At 53.6% G+C, this 20,996-nt stretch overlaps 1 protein-coding gene across 7 annotated transcripts in view; it reads left to right on the top strand.

Annotated features, from left to right (window-relative positions):
- The window catches only part of LOC146863633 (uncharacterized), a 337,769-nt gene that overhangs the window by 303,373 nt on the left and 13,400 nt on the right, over positions 1-20,996 (top strand). For all 7 annotated transcript variants that reach the window (XM_085627704.1, XM_085627702.1, XM_085627701.1 and 4 more), the window contains one exon: positions 16,303-16,365. In XM_085627704.1, coding sequence (XP_085483830.1) covers positions 16,303-16,365 — 63 coding nt within the window. The remainder of the gene's footprint in view (positions 1-16,302; positions 16,366-20,996) is intronic.

Here is a 20,996-nt window from a genome sequence, read left to right as displayed (position 1 = left end):
ATTTTGCCTTCTGTTCCCTCTTCGCCGTCGTCCCGCCGCTGCCTCCCCTGCAGCCCGCCCCCTTTTTCCTTCTGTATCCCTCGCCGATCCCACTGCTGCGTTCCCTGCGGCCCCGCCCCGCCCCCCACTCCCATTCACCGTCTGCCACCCACCTCCCAGCTGCCCCTCCCTCCCACCTCCCCTACTTATGGCGGCCGCTGTGCAGACGCGCCAGGGGCAAGCCCGGCTGCGCCCACCGCGCCCAGCGCCAGAACCCCTGGACCTTGTGGATGCCACAACACCAGACTCCGCTACAATGCCAGCACCCTCCACGCACTCAACATCGACCGAGTTCACCGCTGCTTCCAGGCTGCCCCGAAACGCACCCACGGACCTTTCTCCTGCCGAACCTGCAGCTTCACCTGCAACAGAGCCACCAAAACCCCAAAGACCGGACCCAACCACCTTCGCTGCATACTCCTCAACACCCGCTCCCCACGCAAACATGCCATCAATCTCTGGGACCTGCTCGACACCTCCGCCCCGGACGTCGTCTTCCTGACCGAGACCTGGTGGAACGACTCCTCGGCACCCGACATCGCCACAGCCATCCCGGACGGCTACAAGATCACCCACAGGGATCGCACCAACGGATTCGGAGGAGGAATAGCCATAGTCCACAAATCCAGAATGTGCCCCAGTGCGGCTGGTCATTAAGTGTATCTGAGTTCAAATACTGGAATACGGAGGACACCATACTGGTGGGCTGTGGCTTTCATTCTGGAGTCCTGTGCCCTCCGTACTAATGTCCTGGAGCATCCATACTGGAGTCCTGGGTCCTCTGTACGGGTGTTCAGGGGCCTCCATACCAGAGTCATGGGTCCTCCGTAATGCAGGCAGGTCGCTCCCCACGCCGCGCAGCTCCACCTGACTGCGCCCGTTCTCTACTGCCTCCGCTGAAGCTTGTTCGAGCCCTCTGTACAGCTGTGCTTCCATTCGCCACCTTGGTACGGCCTGCTCTGGTTTTCCTTTTAGTGTGCTCAGTGTGATTTTTGTGCTTACTGCATCTCTGTTTCTTGTCTGCTCCACTGTTTGTCCCTGTGCTATTTTTTCATTTTGCCTTCTGTTCCCTCTTCGCCGTCGTCCCGCCGCTGCCTCCCCTGCAGCCCGCTCCCTTTTTCCTTCTGTATCCCTCACCATTCCTGCCGCTGCGTTCCCTGCGGCCCCGCCTCCGCTCCCATTCACCGTCTGCCACCCGCCTCCCAGCTGCCCCTCCCTCCCACCTCCCCTACTTATGGCGGCCGCTGTGCGTACGCGCCAGGGGCAAGCCCGTCTGTGCCCGTCCGCGCACTGACCGCGCCCGGTTCCAGTACCCCTGGACCTCACGTACGCCACAACACCAGACTCCGCTACAATGCCAGCACCCTCCACGCACTCAACATCGACCGAGATCACCGCTGCTTCCAGGCCGCCCCGAAACGCACCCACGGACCTTTCTCCTGCCGCACCTGCGGCTTCACCTGCAACAGAGCCACCAAAACCCCACAGACCGGACCCAACCACCTTTGCTGCATACTCCTCAACACCCGCTCCGCACACAAACACGCCGTCGAGCTCTGGGACCTGCTCGACACCTCCGCCCCGGACGTCACCTTCCTGACCGAGATCTGGTGGAAAGACTCCTCGGCACCCGACATCGCCATAGCCATCCACAAATCCACCCTCCAGGTCTCCACCCACGCAGACGACACCCTCAACACCGCCGAACATGTGCACTTCCAGATCCACACGGACCCCAACACCACCCTCAGAGGAACTCTCGTCTACAGACCCCTCGGTCCCTGGGCACTGTTCAGCGACCACATCGCTGACCTCGCCAGCACACATGCACTCGCCTCCGTGGACTACATCCTCCTCGGGACCAGAACTTCCACCTCGAGAACAACAACTACGCAAACTCCACCACCCTTATCTCCAACCTCGGCCTCAGACAACTTGTCACCACACCCACTCACACCGCAGGCCACACGCTTGACCTGGTCTTCTCCACGAGCACCCACGTCGCCTTCAACCACACCACCGAACTCCACTGGATGGACCACTGCTGCATCCACTTCACCTTCAAGAAACCCACCACGCACCACATCACCCGACAGCTTCCACACCGCTGCTTATACAAAGTCACCGCAGACCAGCTGACGACCACCCTAGCCCAGAACCCACCCACCGACCTCTCCGACCCCGAAACTGCCGCCCGCAACCTCAGACAGTGGATCAACGACTGCGCCAACACCCCCGCCCAAGAAACCCTCCAACAGCCCCACCAGCAAGAAAGCCACCTGGTTCACCGAAGAGCTCCAGACCTCCAAACGTACATGCCGAAATCTGGAGAAGAAATGGCTCCACGACCATACTTCGGACAGCCACACAGTGCACAAGGACACCACCCGCAGACATCACCACCTCATCAGACTAGCCAAGAGATCTTCCTTCAAAACACGCCTAGATAACAATGCACACGACAGCAAAGAGCTCTTCAGCATCGTGAAGGAACTCTCCAACGCCAACGACATCCCTCCATCACAAGAACTGTGCGACTCGCTGGCCACCTTCTTCCACCGCAAGATTGCTGACATCCACGACAGCTTAAATACCCAGTCTACCCCGACCACGCCAGACCCCACCCCCCCTGCAAACACCACCCACACCAACCGCCTGACCTCCTGGACCAACATCAACGACGACGAGACACGCAAGGTCATGAACTCCATCCACTCAGGCTCACCATCAGACCCCTGCCCACATCACGTATTCAACAAAGCAGACGCAACCATTGCACCCCAACTACGGAAGGTCATCAACATCTCCTTCGAGACAGCCACATTCCCGGAAAGTTGGAAGCACGCCGACATCAGCGCCCTCCTCAAAAAACACAAAGCGGACCCCAAGGATCTCAAGAACTTCCGGCCCATCTCCCTATTCTCTTTCCTGGCGAAGGTCATCGAGAAAATTGTCAACACGCAACTGGCCCGCCACCTCGAGGACAACAACATCTTAGACCCATCCCAGTCCGGATTCAGACGAAACCACAGCACCGAGGCAGCCCTCATCGCTGCCATAGACGACATCAGGTGCCAACTAGACAACGGCGATACATCAGCCCTTATCCTCCCGGACCTGTCAGCCGCCTTCGATACGGTCTGCCACCGCACATTAAAGACTCGCCTCCATGAAGCCGTAATCCAAGAGAAGGCCCTCGACTGGGCCACGTCCATCCTCTCCGGCAGAACCCAGAGCGTCCACCTCCCACCCTTCTGGTCCGAAGCCACCGACATCATCTGCGGAGTACCCCAGGGCTCATCCCTCAGCCCGACACTGTTCAACATCTACATGCCCCCCCTCGCACAAGTGGCCCGCCAACACGACTTCAACATCATCTCCTACGCTGACAACACCCAGCTCATCCTCTCCCTCACCAAGGACCCACTAACTGCCAAAACCAACCTCCACGAGGGAATGAAGGCCGTCGCAGATTGGATGAGGCGCAGCAGCCTAAAACTGAACTCAGACAAGACGGAGGTCCTCATCCTCGGACCCACCCCCTCCGCCTGGGACGACTCCTGGTGGCCGACCACACTTGGACCGGCAGCGACACCCACTAACCACAGACGCAACCTAGGTTTTATCCTTGACTCCTCCCTCTCCATGTCAAAACAGGTCAACGCCGTCTCCTCCTCCTGCTATAACACCCTCCGCATGCTCCGCAGGATCTACAAATGGATCCCCACCGAAACAAGGAGAACGGTGACCCAGGCCCTCGTCAGCAGCATGTTGGACTACGGCAACACACTCTATGCAGGAATCCCGGCCAAACACCTGCAACGACTGCAACGCATCCAAAACGCCTCCGCCTGACTGATCCTCAACATCCCCCGCCGCATCCACATCACCCCCCACCTGAGAGACCTTCACTGGCTCCCCGTCGACAAGAGGATCACCTTCAAGCTCCTCACCCACGCTCACAAAGCTCTCCACAACACCGGACCAGCCTACCTCAACAGACTCAGCTTCTACACCCCTACCCGCCAGCTCCGCTCCACCAGCCTCGCCCTCGCCGCTGTCCCCTGCATCCAACGAGCTACCTCCGGCGGCAGAGCCTTCTCCTTCCTCGCCGCCAAGACCTGGAACACCCTCCCTACCCACCTGCGGCAGACCCAAGACCTGCTCGCCTTCAGAAGACTCCTCAAGACGTGGCTCTTCGAGCAGTAGCAGCTCCCCCTCCCCTCAGCGCCTTGAGACCCTCACGGGTAAGTATTGTGCTTTATAAATAGATTGATTGATTGGTGCCAAGGGGCTTCCCATACTGCATTCCTGGGGCCTCAGTACTGGTGCCATAGGGCTTCTGTACTGCGGTCCTGGGTCGTCCGTACCGATGTCCTGGAGCCTCCATACTGGAGTCCTGGGGCCTCAGTACTGGTGTCCTGGAGCCTTGGTACTGGTCTCTCGGAGCCTCTGCACTGCAGTTCTGGAGCCTCAGTACTGGTTTCTTGGAGCCTCCATACTGTAGTCTAGGGGACTCAGTACTGGTGTGCTGGGGTCTCCGTACTGCAGTCCTGGGGCATCCGTACTGGTGCCATGGGGCTTCTGTACTGTAGTCCTGAGGCCTCGGTACTGGTGTACTAGGGTCTTGATACTGCCGTCCTGGGGCCTCAATACTGGTGTACTGGGGTCTCCGTACTGCTGTCCTGAGGCCTCCGTAACATTGACCCTAAACTGGGACTAAGCACCCCTTTTTATCACATGACTCTCAGGATAGTGAGGCCGAGGAGCACAAGGCTGGTCCAGGGAAGGGCTGTGGACTAGAAACTCACAACTCAGCAACACAAAACACTCAGCAAATTAATGTCAACTAGTCAGTGCTTTTACCTTAACGAGGGAAAGTACTTCAATGGACACATAAGGTAATTGTCAGACACCGCCACAAATATATACAACATCTCACTAGAAATGTTTAAAGTCCCTCCTAAGGCGGTAGGTTACACATCACCTACTCAAACGATTCATCAGAGGGGGTGACTAACCCTCTTAAAACTTGAGTTTGTGTTAACTGTGACCCTTCATCTGGCAAAACACCCGCCCGCAGAGCCTAACACTTTTTTATCAAATACCCTTATTGGTGTCTTGCAGATTTAAGAAAGTACATGTAGTGAAGCATTGTATATATAGATAACAGATTTTAAACTTATAGACTATGGCCCTCGTTTACAAATAATTCGCATAGAGCAGCACCGCAAGTCATTTTGTTGCGCTACCCTACGCCAATTCGAAAGGACAGGAACGCACCGTATTCACAAGATACGGTGCATTCTGTCCTATCAGCCAGCGTCGTTGCACAACTTGCAGCAGAGTGCCAATGCAGGCACCCTTGTACCATAGTGCAAGGGGATCTTTTCTGTTGGCATGATTGTTTTCGTGCCGGAAGGGGCTCCTTCTTGAGGAAAAGCAATCACAAGAGGTGTTTTCCTCTTTCTAAGTGTGCTGCAGAACGCAGCACACAGGAGAGGAGGAAATATCACGGAGAAATGTAAGCATTTCTCCTCGTTACGCCTGCTCTAGAGAAGCAGACGTTGTTAGCGCTGCCCCAGGTTCACGTGACGTTGTACATCTGGGGCAGTGCCAACACCCATGGGTTTTGAGAGGGAAAACCCACCTCATCGCCCATGGAATGCCTCCTTGACATAGAGTAAGGCAATGCAAGGACTTGCGCTGCTTTTTCTTACTCCACATCTATGAGGCCATGAAAGCCGCGCGGAGTGGCCTTGCTCTGCCTATTAGATATGCCTGAGCGTCCTGCGCCACCGGAGCCTCATTCAGAGTGATGGACCTGGCTTTAGTGTCACCAACACATTTTCTCACAAATGATAACTTTCAACTCTAAGTTTAACACAGGCTGCAAACACTAGTCTGGTGGTGTTGTGGCACACAGTGATGTTTTCAAAACTATCTGGCAATAGCTTGTTCGGAATGGGACTGTACAAGCGTTGACAATGATAAACATCAAACAACGAAAAAAATGCGTTTAGGCAATGGCGTTCTCCTCAGGAGCATATTGAATGATGACGTATGTCAAGTCAGTTTTAGTGTCCGTATCAGGAAACTCTGATATGGTGTCCATCCACTGAGGAGTGATACACCGCCTACGATGACCACAACACTAGTCCTTATACAGAATGGATCCCTCAGCCATCGCCCACCTTTCAACCTCCTTCTTCCGTTCGCAATGTTGAGGAGTCTCTGATGAGCGCACTCCATTGCTATGGCCCTCTTAGCTAGCACCAAGGACAAGCATAGACTTCTATTATTGACTTTCGCAGGCGGTGACTGCCCATACAGCGCCGCAAGAGATACGCTTGGAATGGTGGGGAGCAACACAGCATAGAAGGGCGTATTTGAGGGGGTGAAGCAGCAGAGTGTTGAATAAAAAAAGAAGTAGTTCCCTATAAGAGAGTAGTGGAAGGGTACAAGGGTACAAGTCCGGCAATCAAAAGGATGGTAAGGAGGCTGTGCTCCAGGGGCGGGACTAATACAAGAGGAAGGTAAGCCATCGAATAACAATCAAGCAAATGAGCGTGACAATAAAGGCAACCAGTGGTAAGCATTGGGGGCTGGAGAGGGAGCGGTGATGGGAGAACCCTCACAGCAGCCTCGGTGTTGATTTGTACTTCTAAAGAACGACACACGTCTGTTGCTACTGGTGCACAGAGGTCTACTGGTGCTCACACAGTTCTGCCTCTAACCCGCTTTCCTTGGACCTCTTAAGAGCCTAGCTATGATCACTTGGAGTATTAACAATTTTTTGGAGCACACACGTCAATATCACCAGATCCTCCAATCCTTATGTGTCATAAGACACTACTGTTTCAAATCACATGGGTTACGTACATATAAAAGAGCACTATGGTTGTAGCTAGAATGTTAACACATTTGGGGCCATATGTAGGTAGAACGTGTTTTGCGATTCTCAAATTGCAATTTTTAGGGAATCGCAATTAGAGAATCGCAAAACGCAATGTAGGTAGGAATAGCAAAATATTTTGCGAATCCCACATATTCCTTATTTGCGAATCGCAAATTGTGATTCGCAAATAAGGAATACCTTGCCATTCATTCCTATGGGCTAGAATGCCCATAGGAATGAATGGGAAGACATTCTCAATTTGCAATTCTCAATTAGAGAATCGCAAATTGAGAATGCAATTTCAAGGTTGCAAGGGTGTCAATAGGACACCCTTTTGCACCCCTGAAATAAACATGTGTGCACATACATGCGCTAAGGGCATGTATGTGCGCCCCATGGCCCTGTGAAAAATGCAAAAAAGTGAATTTTTCTAAGAAATCGCAAATTACCACCAACCTGAAGTTGGTGGTAATTTGCGATTCCTTAAGCCAAAATCGCACAACTTGGGTGCTTCCTACATTGCATTTAAGGAATCGCAATTTGGGATTCCTTAAATGCATTTGCAAAATAAGGAATCGCAAATTTTGCGATTCCTTATTTTGCGTGTGGGTTATTGTGAATTTCAGCATTTGCGATCACAATTTGGCTTCCTACATATGGCCCTTGGTCACAACATCACGACAAAGTGGTAAATATAAAAAAATTAAAGGGAACTTGATGTTAATATGCATGCAATGGAATGTAAAAATCATGTGAAGAATAAGGATAATGCTTTATGACTTTTTTATAATCTAATGTTGGAGAATATGAGATATTTTGTGTAGGGAATTTGCATATTATTTAATGAAAACTTGCTTACATCTGAGTATCTAGGTGTTTAACATTTGTTCTGTTTTTGTGGCATATTGCTCAACACTTATGGAATTGATTAACCCTTTGCACTTGGTTGAAAAATGTTTGGGCTTCATGGGATAACTGTAATGCATATAATATTGACATTACAACTTCGTACTTTGTATCACTTCCAGCCCTGAGGAAGCCATAGGGTTACCCCTATCACAGCGAAACGCGTTGGCATAAGGGATTGGAGGATCTGTTGATATTAAAAGAAGAAAAACAAGAGTCCAACTGATTATTGTTTGCTTTGTTGTATGATAACTGTAATTCTTAGTAAATAAGACGTGTGTGCTGCAAAAAGTTGTTCAATCCTTTGATTGAGTTTTAGGGAAGTAGGGTGTTCTCTTCCCCTTTTTGGATGCACCACACTGTATTTCACTAGACTGAAGTGTGATTACTATATGAGCGCCTATATATCCTCTACACCCAACCAAGTGACTTATGATCACATGGAGGGTTGGACACACTGGGCAGAAGGGTTAGACTAGGACAAAAAATAGGCCCGGGAACGAAATATAAAAGTGTCTATGTTGGACAGGCCACACGAAGGGCTTGCTCCCCCCCCGCACGACAGGGCCCAAACCCCGGACTCCCAGGTGTTACCCCCAAGGGCAACCCGCACCCCGTCTCCCAACGGAACTCCTGCCCCCGGACATCCATGTATCATGGGACCGAACCACTACCGGCTCCCCCGGCCGGATCAGCCGCCATCTTGGACACTGCGCCACGAGGCCGCGTGGCCTCAGCCCGACCCTAACCCTGGGCCTGGCCGGCCCCGACATCCCGGCACCACCATCCACCCAGGAGGTGAACGGACCACTTGGCAGGTCAATGGGAGAAAGAAGCGTCGAGGGCTCTCCCCCGCCAGGTGCCGATCACCCTCCAGCTCCCCCAGGCGCTGGCTCCACCCCCTGCTGGGTGTCTGGACTCCCTCATCCCGGACCCCCCGACCTCCAAGTGCGAGGGTCCGGACATCAAAGGGCGCCAGACCTATAACTAGGGCAGCTCCAGAGCAGGAAGGCAGTTGTATCCTGGAGTCGAGAGACACCGAGAGAACTCAGCCTTGACGGACTACTGGCGCTGCCGTAGCCCTGCCTTGTGAACTATCGTCCTGCCTGCTGGCGCTGCCGCGGCCTTCTGCAACATCCATCCTCGTCGGGACCTGCTGGCGCTGCCGCGGACCGTTGTAACGACCACCTTCATCGGGACCTGCTGGCACTGCCGCGGACCGTGTAACGACCATCTTCACCGGGACCTGCTGGCGCTGCCGCGGACCGTGTAACGACCATCTTCACCGGGACCTGCTGGCGCTGCCGCGGCCCGTCCAAGCTAGAACACCGAGCTCGAGCGATTGTGAGCTATCCACCATACCATCTCAGCTACCAGGCTGGTAACCAGACTGTCCCGCTACCCCCCTTTCCCCAAACCAAGAGACTCGAATCGAGGGGACCCCTGAGTCCAGACCTCCTTGTACCATTTCATCGTACCTTAAGAAATCACCTATAAAGAACGCTAAATCTTATCCTTGTGTGGTGTATATCTGTGGGGGGGGAAGTTATTCATCTGTACGATCGCTGGAGACGGCTCTCCCCGGAGACCTCTCCCCTTGTCCTCGGCCGACCCTCCCGGTCCGTCTAACATTGGTGGCCAGCGGCGCGATCCGAATCAACGCGTAATCGTACAGAGAGTAGCTCACCCCACGACAAAACCACGATGTCAACCAAAGATAGCGGTTCCACCGAGAAATTCCAAATGGATAAATTGGAAGAGTATAGCCATCGCGAACTTAAACAATTCTGCATGGAACTAGGCATTGCTACCACCGGCCTGAGTACCAAAGACGATTTGAAGCACGCCCTTGAGTCGTGGGCGGAAACCGGGGTCGCCGGATCCCCCGACCAAAACGGTGTAGCACCAGAGGGGAACGCCACAGCTCCCGAGGAGCGAGGAACGGGCCTCTCGCAGGAAGAGATCCAAGAAAGAGAAAAAAACCAGATTACATGAGTTGGAAATGGCACGACTCAAGATGGACGGTGAACTAAAGTTAGCCGAGCAAAAACTAAATCTAGAACATCTGCGGCTCCGAGAAGAACGGGAAGAAAAACAGAGGCAGAGAGAGCTCGAAGAAAAAAGACTAACATTCGAACACGAGCGCAAACTGGCGGAAATAGAACTTCGGAAACAGAATAAAGAACCGGGGGTGCCTGAGCGACCGCACACCTCGGGAGCAACCGAGAAGAAAGTCCACATCCCCAAGGATGTTGTCCGAGAGTATGTCCGAGAGGACGACATACAACAGTGGTTCAAAGCCTACGAGATCGCCATGACCTCCCACCGGATCGATCGGAGTGACTGGGGAGCCGGCCTATGGGGGAGGTTCGTCAACGAAGGCCGCGATGCCCTACTGCAGCTCCCAGATCATCAGATGTCATCCTATGACCACATGAAGGCTGCCCTCCTCACCCGATATGGGCTCACACCCGAAATGTACCGCCAGAGGTTCCGAGACTGCACCCGGATCCCGGGTACAACTTGGGTGGAATACGTCAACTATTTCAGCCGAGCCTTCGAGGGTTGGATCAAGGGAAGCCACGTAACGACCTACGAGCAACTCTTTAATCTTATGGTGTGGGAGCACCTGTCTAACAACTGCTTCGTCGAGCTCAGGCAGCACCTCCTCGACAGTAAATTGACTGACCCACGGCAACTCGCCGCCGAAGCTGACCGATGGGAAAGCACCCGAGTGGGCCGGAGAGGGCCACACGAGCAAAACCGAAACAACCAAGGTCAGCACCGTCCCCGAGGAGGAGGAGGAGGCCAGGGGCGAGGGAGAGACACCATCCCGGCCACTCCCGCGGCCAGCACCCCGCCCCCGGCCGGCCGGGGCAACCCCCCGATGCGCCCGGGGTTCCGAGCCAACGTCACGTGTCACCGATGCCAGCGAGTCGGCCACTACGCCAATGACCCGAGCTGCCCGCAGAACCAAACGCCAAAGCCCTGCCAGGTAGCTGCCGCCGCCCTGGGGGGAGAACAAATCTCCGAGGAACAGGAAGAATATGAGCAGGCACAACAAGAGTGGGAACCGGCCGCCATGGTTCTAGCGTGCCTAGGGGGAAAAGACATGGTCCCGCGGGCTCCCCTACCCGCCAACACCCGGAAATATGGCCAGTGGGTGAACATTAATGGGCGTCGGGCCGAAGCCCTACGTGACACAGGGGCCAGTGTGACGGCCGTCCACTGTCACCTGGTGAAACCAGAGCAGATCCTGCCGAACATTCTCTGCCCCGTCCGCTCAGCCGACAATTCCGAAAGTCTGTGTCGGATGGCCTGCGTCCCCTTCGAATGGGGAGGGGTCTCCGGCCTGTTGAAGGTGACGGTCCGGGATGACGCCCCCGTGGACTGCCTCCTGGGGAATGACCTTGAGAGTTCCCCGTGGGCCGCCGTCGAAAGAAGAGAGCACCTGGGGATGCTGGGCCTCCCGGACTGGGCCTGCGTAACCACCCGGTCCATGGCCGCCCGTGCCGTCCCCCGACCAGAAGAACCAGAATGGCCAGCACCTCCTCCCCCGGTCGCTCCAGTAGAGGACAACGACTATACCGACCCCCCAGAGCCAACGCCCGAAGGGGTCGCCCAGCCCCAGGACCTTCCCGGCCTGGCTCAGTGGCGTCAAGAATGGGGGCCCACCCAGGAACAGTTCCGCCAGGAGCAGAAGACCTGCCCCTCCCTCGAGGGACTCCGCCAGCAAGCCAGCGCCCAGAGCGCAGGGGACTCCACCGGAACCCATTGGGTCTATTGGGATAACGACCTGCTATACAGTGAACAAAGAATCGCGGAGTTAGGGGCCAGTCGAGTGCTGGTGGTGCCCCTCCGTTTCAGAGACTTCCTACTAACTTTGGCCCACGATGTTCCCCTGGCTGGACACCTGGGCCAGGACAAAACCTACAGTCGCCTAGTGACCCACTTTTTCTGGCCGAAGATGCGGAACGACGTCCTTAACCACTGCCGGTCCTGCCCCACGTGCCAGGCCAGTGGGAAGAGCGGCCGTAAGCTCAAAGCCCCTCTGCAACCCTTCCCAGTGGTCACCACCCCGTTCGAGAGGGTAGGAATAGACATTGTGGGGCCCCTGGACCCCCGCACGGCACAAGGACATCGGTTCATCCTGGTACTGGTGGACCACGCCACCCGCTACCCCGAGGCTGTGCCCCTGCGAACTGTAACAGCTCCGGTGGTCGGCCGGGCCCTAATGGGGATCTTCTCCCGGGTGGGCTTCACCGAGAAGTCGTCAGCGACCGAGGCACAAACTTTATCTCGAAATATATGAAGTCCCTCTGGCAACAGTGCGGGGTCACCTACCGATTCACGACCCCCTATCACCCTCAAGGGAACGGACTAGTTGAGCGATTCAACCGCACACTCAAGGGAATGATTGGGGGATTGGAAGAGCCCCTCCGTCGCCAGTGGGATGTACTACTCCCGTGCCTCCTCTTCGCCTATCGAGAAGTTCCCCAGAAGTCCCTCGGCTTTAGCCCTTTCGAACTCCTGTACGGGCACCCTGTGCGAGGGCCCCTCAGCCTAGTCAAAGAAGGTTGGGAAATGGCCCCCCTAAAGACCCCTCCAGACGTCTTCAAGTACCTCCTGGCACTACGCAATCAGACCCGGCGCTTCAGGGAGATGGCAAAAGCGAACCTCGAGGCCAGTCAGGAGGACATGAAAAAATGGTACGATCAGAATGCCTCCTCCGTCGAATTCGAACCTGGTCAACAAGTGTGGGTGATGTCCCCCACCGAACCATGTGCCTTGCAAGATAAGTGGACGGGGCCCTTCAAGGTGGTCGAACGCAAGAGCCCCGTCACCTACCTCATCGACATGGAGTCCCCCCGGAACCCCCTCCGGGTCCTCCACACCAACAGACTCAAACCCCACTTTGTGCGCTCGGAACTCAGCCTCCTGATGGCTACAGACAGTGGGGCGGAAGAAGACTCCGAGCCCCTCCCTGATCTCCTGAAGACCCAGGAGAACGACGGTTCCGTGGACGGGGTCCGGCTCTCCGATGCCCTCACCCCAGAGCAACGCCAGGGCTGCCGGGACCTCCTGCTGCGGTTTGCTACACTGTTTTCCCTCACCCCAGGGATCACCCCTTGGTGCTTGCACGACGTGGACACCGGGGACAGTCCCCCTATCCGACACCGGGCCTACCGCGTGCCAGATCGGGTGCGGGCCTGCATCCAAGAGGAAGTATCCAAGATGCTCACGCTCGGGGTCATCGAGCGCTCGGACAGCCCCTGGGCCAGCCCGGTCGTACTGGTCCCCAAAGCCGCTGCCCCCGGCACCACTCCTGAACTCCGATTCTGCGTCGACTATCGGGGCTTGAACGCTGTCACCCGGACCGACGCTCATCCTATCCCCCGAGCGGATGAATTGATCGACCGCCTGGGGGCCGCCCGCTACCTCAGCATCTTCGACCTGACAGCGGGCTACTGGCAGATTGGTCTCACACCCCGGGCCCAGGAACGGTCCGCCTTTTCTATCCCGATGGCCACTACCACTTCAAGGTCATGCCCTTCGGCATGAAGAATGCCCCCGCTACTTTTCAATGTCTAGTGAACCAGGTCTTGGCGGGGCTCGAAGAGTTCAGCGCCGCCTACCTGGACGATATCGCTGTGTACAGCCGCCACTGGTCCAACCACCTCCACCACCTCCAAGAGGTCCTGCAGGCCCTCCAGCGGGCCGGCCTCACGATTAAGGCCGGCAAGTGCCAAATTGGTCAAGGGTCCGTGACCTACCTCGGACACCAGGTGGGAAGCGGTCTGGTGGCCCCTCTGCAACTCAAAATTGCTGCCATCCAGTCCTGGCAACCCCCCGTCACGCAGACCGAGGTCCGAGCCTTCTTGGGACTCACCGGCTACTACCGGCGGTTCGTGAGGGACTATGGCAGCATTGTGGGGCCCCTCACGGGTCTCACGTCCAAAAACCACCCGAAGAGGATTAACTGGACCCCCGACTGTCAAGCGGCCTTCGAGAAGCTGAAGGCCGCCCTGTGCACCGCCCCTGTGCTCCAGGCCCCCGATTACAGTCGGGAATTCATTGTACAAACAGACGCCTCCGACCACGGCATCGGGGCGGTTCTTTCCCAGCTGAACCCCGAGGGTCTTGACCAGCCGGTGGCCTTCATCAGCAGACGCCTCCTGGCCCGAGAACAGCGCTGGAGCACAATCGAGAGGGAGGCCTTCACAGTAGTGTGGGCCCTCAAAAAGCTCCGGCCCTATCTCTTCGGTACCCACTTCCGGGTGCAAACCGACCATCGACCCCTGCAGTGGCTAATGCAGATGCGGGGGGAAAACCCAAAACTATTGCGCTGGTCCATCTCCCTGCAGGTAATGTACTTCACTGTGGAACATCGACCGGGCCAAGACCACGCCAACGCAGATGGCCTGTCACGCTTTTTCCGCCTCGACGAGGAGAGTCCCCAAGAGGATGGGTGACTCTCCCCGCCTTCAGCTGGGGGGGACGCATGTTGGACAGGCCACACGAAGGGCTTGCTTCCCCCCCGCACGACAGGGCCCAAACCCCGGACTCCCAGGTGTTACCCCCAAGGGCAACCCGCACCCCGTCTCCCAACGGAACTCCTGCCCCCGGACATCCATGTATCATGGGACCGAACCACTACCGGCTCCCCCGGCCGGATCAGCCGCCATCTTGGACACTGCGCCACGAGGCCGCGTGGCCTCAGCCCGACCCTAACCCTGGGCCTGGCCGGCCCCGACATCCCGGCACCACCATCCACCCAGGAGGTGAACAGACCACTTGGCAGGTCAATGGGAGAAAGAAGCGTCGAGGGCTCTCCCCCGCCAGGTGCCGATCACCCTCCAGCTCCCCCAGGCGCTGGCTCCACCCCCTGCTGGGTGTCTGGACTCCCTCATCCCAGACACCCCGACCTCCAAGTGCGAGGGTCCGGACATCAAAGGGCGCCAGACCTATAACTAGGGCAGCTCCAGAGCAGGAAGGCAGTTGTATCCTGGAGTCGAGAGACACCGAGAGAACTCAGCCTTGACGGACTACTGGCGCTGCCGTAGCCCTGCCTTGTGAACTATCGTCCTGCCTGCTGGCGCTGCCGCGGCCTTCTGCAACATCCATCCTCGTCGGGACCTGCTGGCGCTGCCGCGGACCGTTGTAACGACCACCTTCATCGGGACCTGCTGGCGCTGCCGCGGACCGTGTAACGACCATCTTCACCGGGACCTGCTGGCGCTGCCGCGGACCGTGTAACGACCATCTTCACCGGGACCTGCTGGCGCTGCCGCGGCCCGTCCAAGCTAGAACACCGAGCTCGAGGATTGTGAGCTATCCACCATACCATCTCAGCTACCAGGCTGGTAACCAGACTGTCCCGCTACCCCCCTTTCCCCAAACCAAGAGACTCGAATCGAGGGGACCCCTGAGTCCAGACCTCCTTGTACCATTTCATCGTACCTTAAGAAATCACCTATAAAGAACGCTAAATCTTATCCTTGTGTGGTGTATATCTGTGGGGGGGGAAGTTATTCATCTGTACGATCGCTGGAGACGGCTCTCCCCGGAGACCTCTCCCCTTGTCCTCGGCCGACCCTCCCGGTCCGTCTAACAGTCTACAATTAGCAAATCTGATCGTTACAAAGAATGCCCAACATTTGCAAACCTGGGCAGTTTTGAACTTCTAAAGACACGCGGTATAGATGTTTTGCAAGGTATGGGAGACTGCATGCATTTGTTCTTGCTGCAGGCACTGTTTGTGTTAATATTAGAGAAATCAGCAGTAAAAAAAACATCCACCAGACAAGTAAACAGATCCAGATTGCCCCATTGCCAGTCTGACCCTGCTGGGAGGTTGTGTCTTTGGTCCGCTGCATCTGCCCAGACAAGGCAAAGCAGTAGGAAATGTTAGACAGCACTTCCAGGGTAGTGGCCTCTGGTCACAGAGGCATTGGGTGGGGGGGGGGAGCCTGGGGGCTCCTTGGATGGGACCAGTGTTCTGGGACACCCCTCCTCACAGTGATGCAGGATCCGGGCTCCCCACTTTTTGAAAGGGAACTGTTATGGCACCAGATGTTTAAGCCGAAGCAGAGGTCAAAACCAGAAGTCCAAAAGTGAGAGTTAAATCAGGGCTTTCATGAGTAGAACCCATTTTACTGCAAATCCAAATACTGTTTTACACTCTGGCCATTGTTGTAGTCCAGACTGGAGTGTTGTAAGGTTACAAGAAAAGTTTACATGCCTCTGAGTGTGCAAATTGTCAGCTTTGGGCTTTTTAAGTCTTGTGCACTAGGTTCATGTAATGAGAGTGGTGCCAGGCACAGCGCCGCTTTACCTGTAGCGCCTTGAATCAGCATTTAACTCTTACTTGCCATCAGGCACTAGGTTGTGCCTTTCCCCTTTGCACCAAACTCTGTTGAGTGCTTGCGCAGTAACTTTACCTTTTTTGTCCTCTGCAGGGTTCGAGAACAGAAATGTCACCAGTAAAGTCCTGGATGGAAAGGTGTCCAGAAGACACAAGGGTGAGTATTGCCCGGTGTGGTCCATCGTCTGACACTCCTGTAGGGTGCTGCTCTGTCTGCAGACCTCTGTTGAAGAGCGCCCGGGGGAGGGGTCCCGTCTACATAGGAACCCAACCCAAGATGGCGCAGGTAACTCTGGACATCCTGGACTTTAGTTCTGTAAGGGGACTTGTAGTTCCTGCGCTTGCTTCTTCCTCAGAAGGTTGATGGCTCATGGTCTGTCGACTCACAGCAAGGTTAATGTCTCTGAATCCAACAGTTTCGCACATTGTTTCGATTATCCTGTAATGAGCAACTAATCTGGAGCTGGCCACGCCCCTCTGTGATGCTGCAACCTCTGAAGCTGGAGCTCTGAGGGGGGGCATAGTATCCTGAGGAATGGGCTCCCATAGGACACTATTCACCCTCTACAATGTCTCCTAACCCCATAACACACATATAACATGCCACACAGCCACAGCACTAGGAGGAGAGATTAGGAGCCAGGTATGCAGAACTGTCTAACCTGTAAAAATGAGGGCTGGTGCCCCGTCTGCTGTGGTAAGCCGTCTTCTGTCTAGTGCACTAAAATGAAGCACACTGCGCAGAGAGTCCAGCGATTCCCGGATTGGTCTATAAAGGCAAAACTAGACAATACTAACACTATTTCTGGTAGTGTGGGTGAGCAGTTAGGCTTATCAGAGAGCAGTGCTAAGCATTTGTTGTATTAACAGAGGCAATAAATGATACACTCAAGAATAAATCCGGGACCAATTTGTAGAAAAACAAGAATCTTTCTATATATTTTAAGGCACCAAAATCAGTACCATTAGGCAAGTGTATTTCGAAAATACAGTGGAAAAAAGTTGCAGTAGACAATAGTTAAACACCATCAAGTACTCACTATGATGGTCAATGTAGAATACACAGCGGTAATTTAGTATTTCAGGCAATGGGAGAGATCAGGAGACAGACAGAACCGTCTATCAGAATACACGGTGGTAACCTGCGTCACTGTCAAACAATTCATTACTGCAGGCAATGGGGGAATCGGCCGACGGGTAGCACCGTCAATCAAACACTATTGAGGTCGGGGGGTAAAAGCACACAGGCTTTTGGCGGTCTTGAGCTAACGGCACTTGGGGTTAGATTTGGCTTCTACTCTTTCGGAGCAGGGTCTTTGGATCCCAGGATCCAAGTGGAACAGGCAGGTCTCGATTACCTATCTGAGAAACGCTTGATGTAGGGACACGTGGAAATATCTGTCTCCAGGGGAGGGTGCGTTCAAGATGTACCTCAGTCAGACCGTCCACGAACAGCGGTTGTGCCAAGACAGTTTCTGCCACACAGTTGACGCCACCGAACAGTAGATGTAAAAACACAGGAGAGGGATTGTTTCTGACGTCTGTCACAGGTGGTGTGGAGTGCCCTCTAGTCGAAGTGAAGACTGAAGGGGTGGTGGCCAGTCTGGCTACCAACAAACCTTGGCTGCGGCAAATGCAATTGAAAGAAACCTCACTGGCTGTAGATTCTTCGGCGAGAGGTAAGGGCTCGAAACGTCAGTGAGAGCCGGTTACCATTCTTGGAGTGCTCTTGCCACTTTGCTGTGGGACACCACCTCGACGGACCCAACGCGGAGCTTTCGTTGTTGTTTCGGACTTGCCTGCGACATGCAGGGGTCTGATTCCACCAATCTAAGAGAGTTCCTGGTTCTTTGTCAAAGGCAGGCACGCATCCCTGGTTTCTGGGTACAGCTTCAGGACAAGTTGGCTTTTGGTGCAGGAGTCTGGGACAACAGGTAAACTGGCAGAGTTGGCACCAGGCCAGTAACACGTCCTCTTCTCCTTTCTCTTTGCGGCTCTTCAGTGTTCTTCTTCTTCTTAGGTTGTCAGGATCTGAGTTTTGGGCCCAGGAATGCCACCTAAATACTATTATTTTGGTGTTTTAAAGGTAGTACTAGGTAGTAGCCAACAAGCTACCTACCTTTGGGATGACTAGACCCTCCTATGACCATCTCCATTTGGAGGTGGGCATAGCATTAACCCTGGTTGGCTAATTCTCTCCAAGACAAGATAGAGGAATTGAAAAAGTGGTGTTCACATCGCCTGCTCCACCTTAGGGGTGGTGCTGGCTGAATGTGAGCACATCTCCTGATCTACCTCATTTTCCCACAGGTCACCCTGCCAAAATGAGAGTAGGGCAGGGGGATTGGCATCCTCCACTAACTGGAGACAAGGGTGTTGCATTTCAAAGGCAGCATCACTGTTGAAGCTTCTCGTCTTGGAAGGACATTCAGGTCTGGGGGAGGTGTGAAACACCTCCACCCAGAGCAGGCATTGTTCCTGGCCTCTGTGATCGCTGGTTATTGGTGCAGATCAGGGTATTATCACCCCATGAGGTCAGAAACATGTCTGGTGGTGGCAGGATGGCTAACTAGTCAGAAGGAACATCAGGAATTTGTAGATATTCTGGGGACAGGTATCCAGCCCATGTACTCTATATGGCTTTTCTGGGCACTTACAATACTCCAGAATGGACTTAGATATTGTAGAGTCATATTTGCTCATGCAGATATGTTCACATATGGGAGATTGTGCACCCTGCCTTGTATGGGGGCATGGCACACAGGGATGTGTGCCATGTCGATTCTTCAGTTTTCTCTGCACAAAGATACGCAGCCTTGTTGAAGGGTCCCAAGGGTGACACAATTCGAGCTGCAACCCTAGTGGACCCAAATCAGTACCCATGCCGTAGGTACCATGTGGATGATTTATTAGAGATTTATAGGGTCTGTTGAAGTTGTACCAATCATGGTACAGTTTTAAGAAAGAGACCTGGCACTGAGAACCTGTTTAGCAGGGACCCAGTGCACTTTCATTAGAAACCACGTCATGCATGAGACAAAAAGTGGGGGCTGACCATGACAAAAGAGGCACTTTCCTACACCTGCCGACCAACATCAGCCACCCCAGACCTCGGCATGAATGAATACTAGACCCCCACAATGGTGGTACAATCTGTGTGCAATTCCGAAGACTGCAGACCCAGGTGCGCTGCTGATGAAATATCAGTGAAAATAGGAAGCACCTTAAGTTCCGTGCCCACTCGGAAGAGGGAACTCATGGAGATAGTGCAAAACCTTTAAAGAGTGTGAGGGGCCGTTATTGGCCCTTCATGGACTTTTGCCCCTACAGTATACACCCCTCGGTTACCAGATGTGCTGGAATTAACCCTGCCCAGAATACGAGTACTTCTGTCCAGAAAATAATTCCCCCCCGTACAGAAGAGAATTGCCCCATATCTAGAAAAGCATTATCCCCCTCCAGGCGATAACTACCTCTGCTGTAGTTGGGACTGACGTGTTAAAAATTACATATTTTACGAAGTAGCTGACCTTCAATCCTATCTAAAAAACCTCCAGTCCTTAACAGGTATTGATTCAATCGCATAGAGCAAGGTTGTAGGAATTTTTGCCTTAAAAACCATCAGTAGATGTAAAAAATGTCTTCTGCCCATAGCACTGTAAACCATTAGCGTGGGATGTAGCTTTACAAGTGCTATGTTCAATATGAGGTTTGTTTTTCGTACTACCTGTTAAAAGTTTCCCTAAATAAAGGTATGAGTCTAACACCTACAGCTTTTCAGGACCAATTTGCCACTTAAAGTTACATGATTTTCTACTTTTGTAACTTTTCATAATCAAGATTTTACTTTTAGAGACATTTATTTTCAAAAAGTGGCGCACTGTATAATTCTGTAGTGATAACAGCTTTCTATTCAACACAATAGGGGTTAGGTCCATTACTACTATGTTATCTGCATATTAAAGACCTGCAAAAGGCCGGCTACTTATCTTTGGTGCATCCCCATCTTCTTGAGCAGAGCAATCGGGTGAGTCCGCTATATATAAAGAAAAAAGCAGAGGTGCTAACAAGCAACCTTGTTTTAAACCATTTTCTGTAGGGATTACGTCAGATAAACCTTGATTTCCACCCATTAGTATCTGGCACCAAGTTTGCGAATGTAGTGCATATTTAAGGATAGCAGGGGTGAGGGCAATCCCATTTTTTTCAATTTTCTCCACAGCAGTGGCCAATCTACCTTATCGAAGGCTGTTGGAAAATCTATGAAAGCCATGTATACATTTGAGTTACCAGAAATTGTGTATTTCTCCTCAATTAGTTTCAGCATGGAGATATTATCAAGAGCGGAATGATTTTTTCTAAAACCTGCTTGTTCTATGGGGGGGGGCCTTCTTCTCCATCACCTATTCCGTAAGATGATCGAGGATACTACCTGCCAATATTTTCCCCGTCGCATCCAATAAGGCGATTTGCCAATAATTACCTGGGTGTGTTCTAAGGCCCTTTTTGTACGGAGGAATTAAAATACTTCCAGACCAAGATGGTGGTATCTTTCCCTGGGAGTAGCAAAGATTAATCAGTGGATCTAGATAACTGGCCTATAAAAGTGGCTCCTTTTTAATTACCGTCATAGGAATTTCATCAGGGCCCATTGCTCCTGAAGATCTCATTCTTTTAATAGCTCCTGCCACTTCATTAACTGAATATACATAGTTGGATCCAGGGGTTTTAAACGGATCAGGTGCCGTCATGATTAATCTGGTGGAATTAAGATTTGCAGAATACAGT

This window comes from Triturus cristatus, chromosome 2_1, assembly GCF_964204655.1.
Source record: "Triturus cristatus chromosome 2_1, aTriCri1.1, whole genome shotgun sequence".
NCBI lineage: Eukaryota > Metazoa > Chordata > Amphibia > Caudata > Salamandridae > Triturus > Triturus cristatus.
This window is presented reverse-complemented; position numbering and strand designations above follow the sequence as displayed.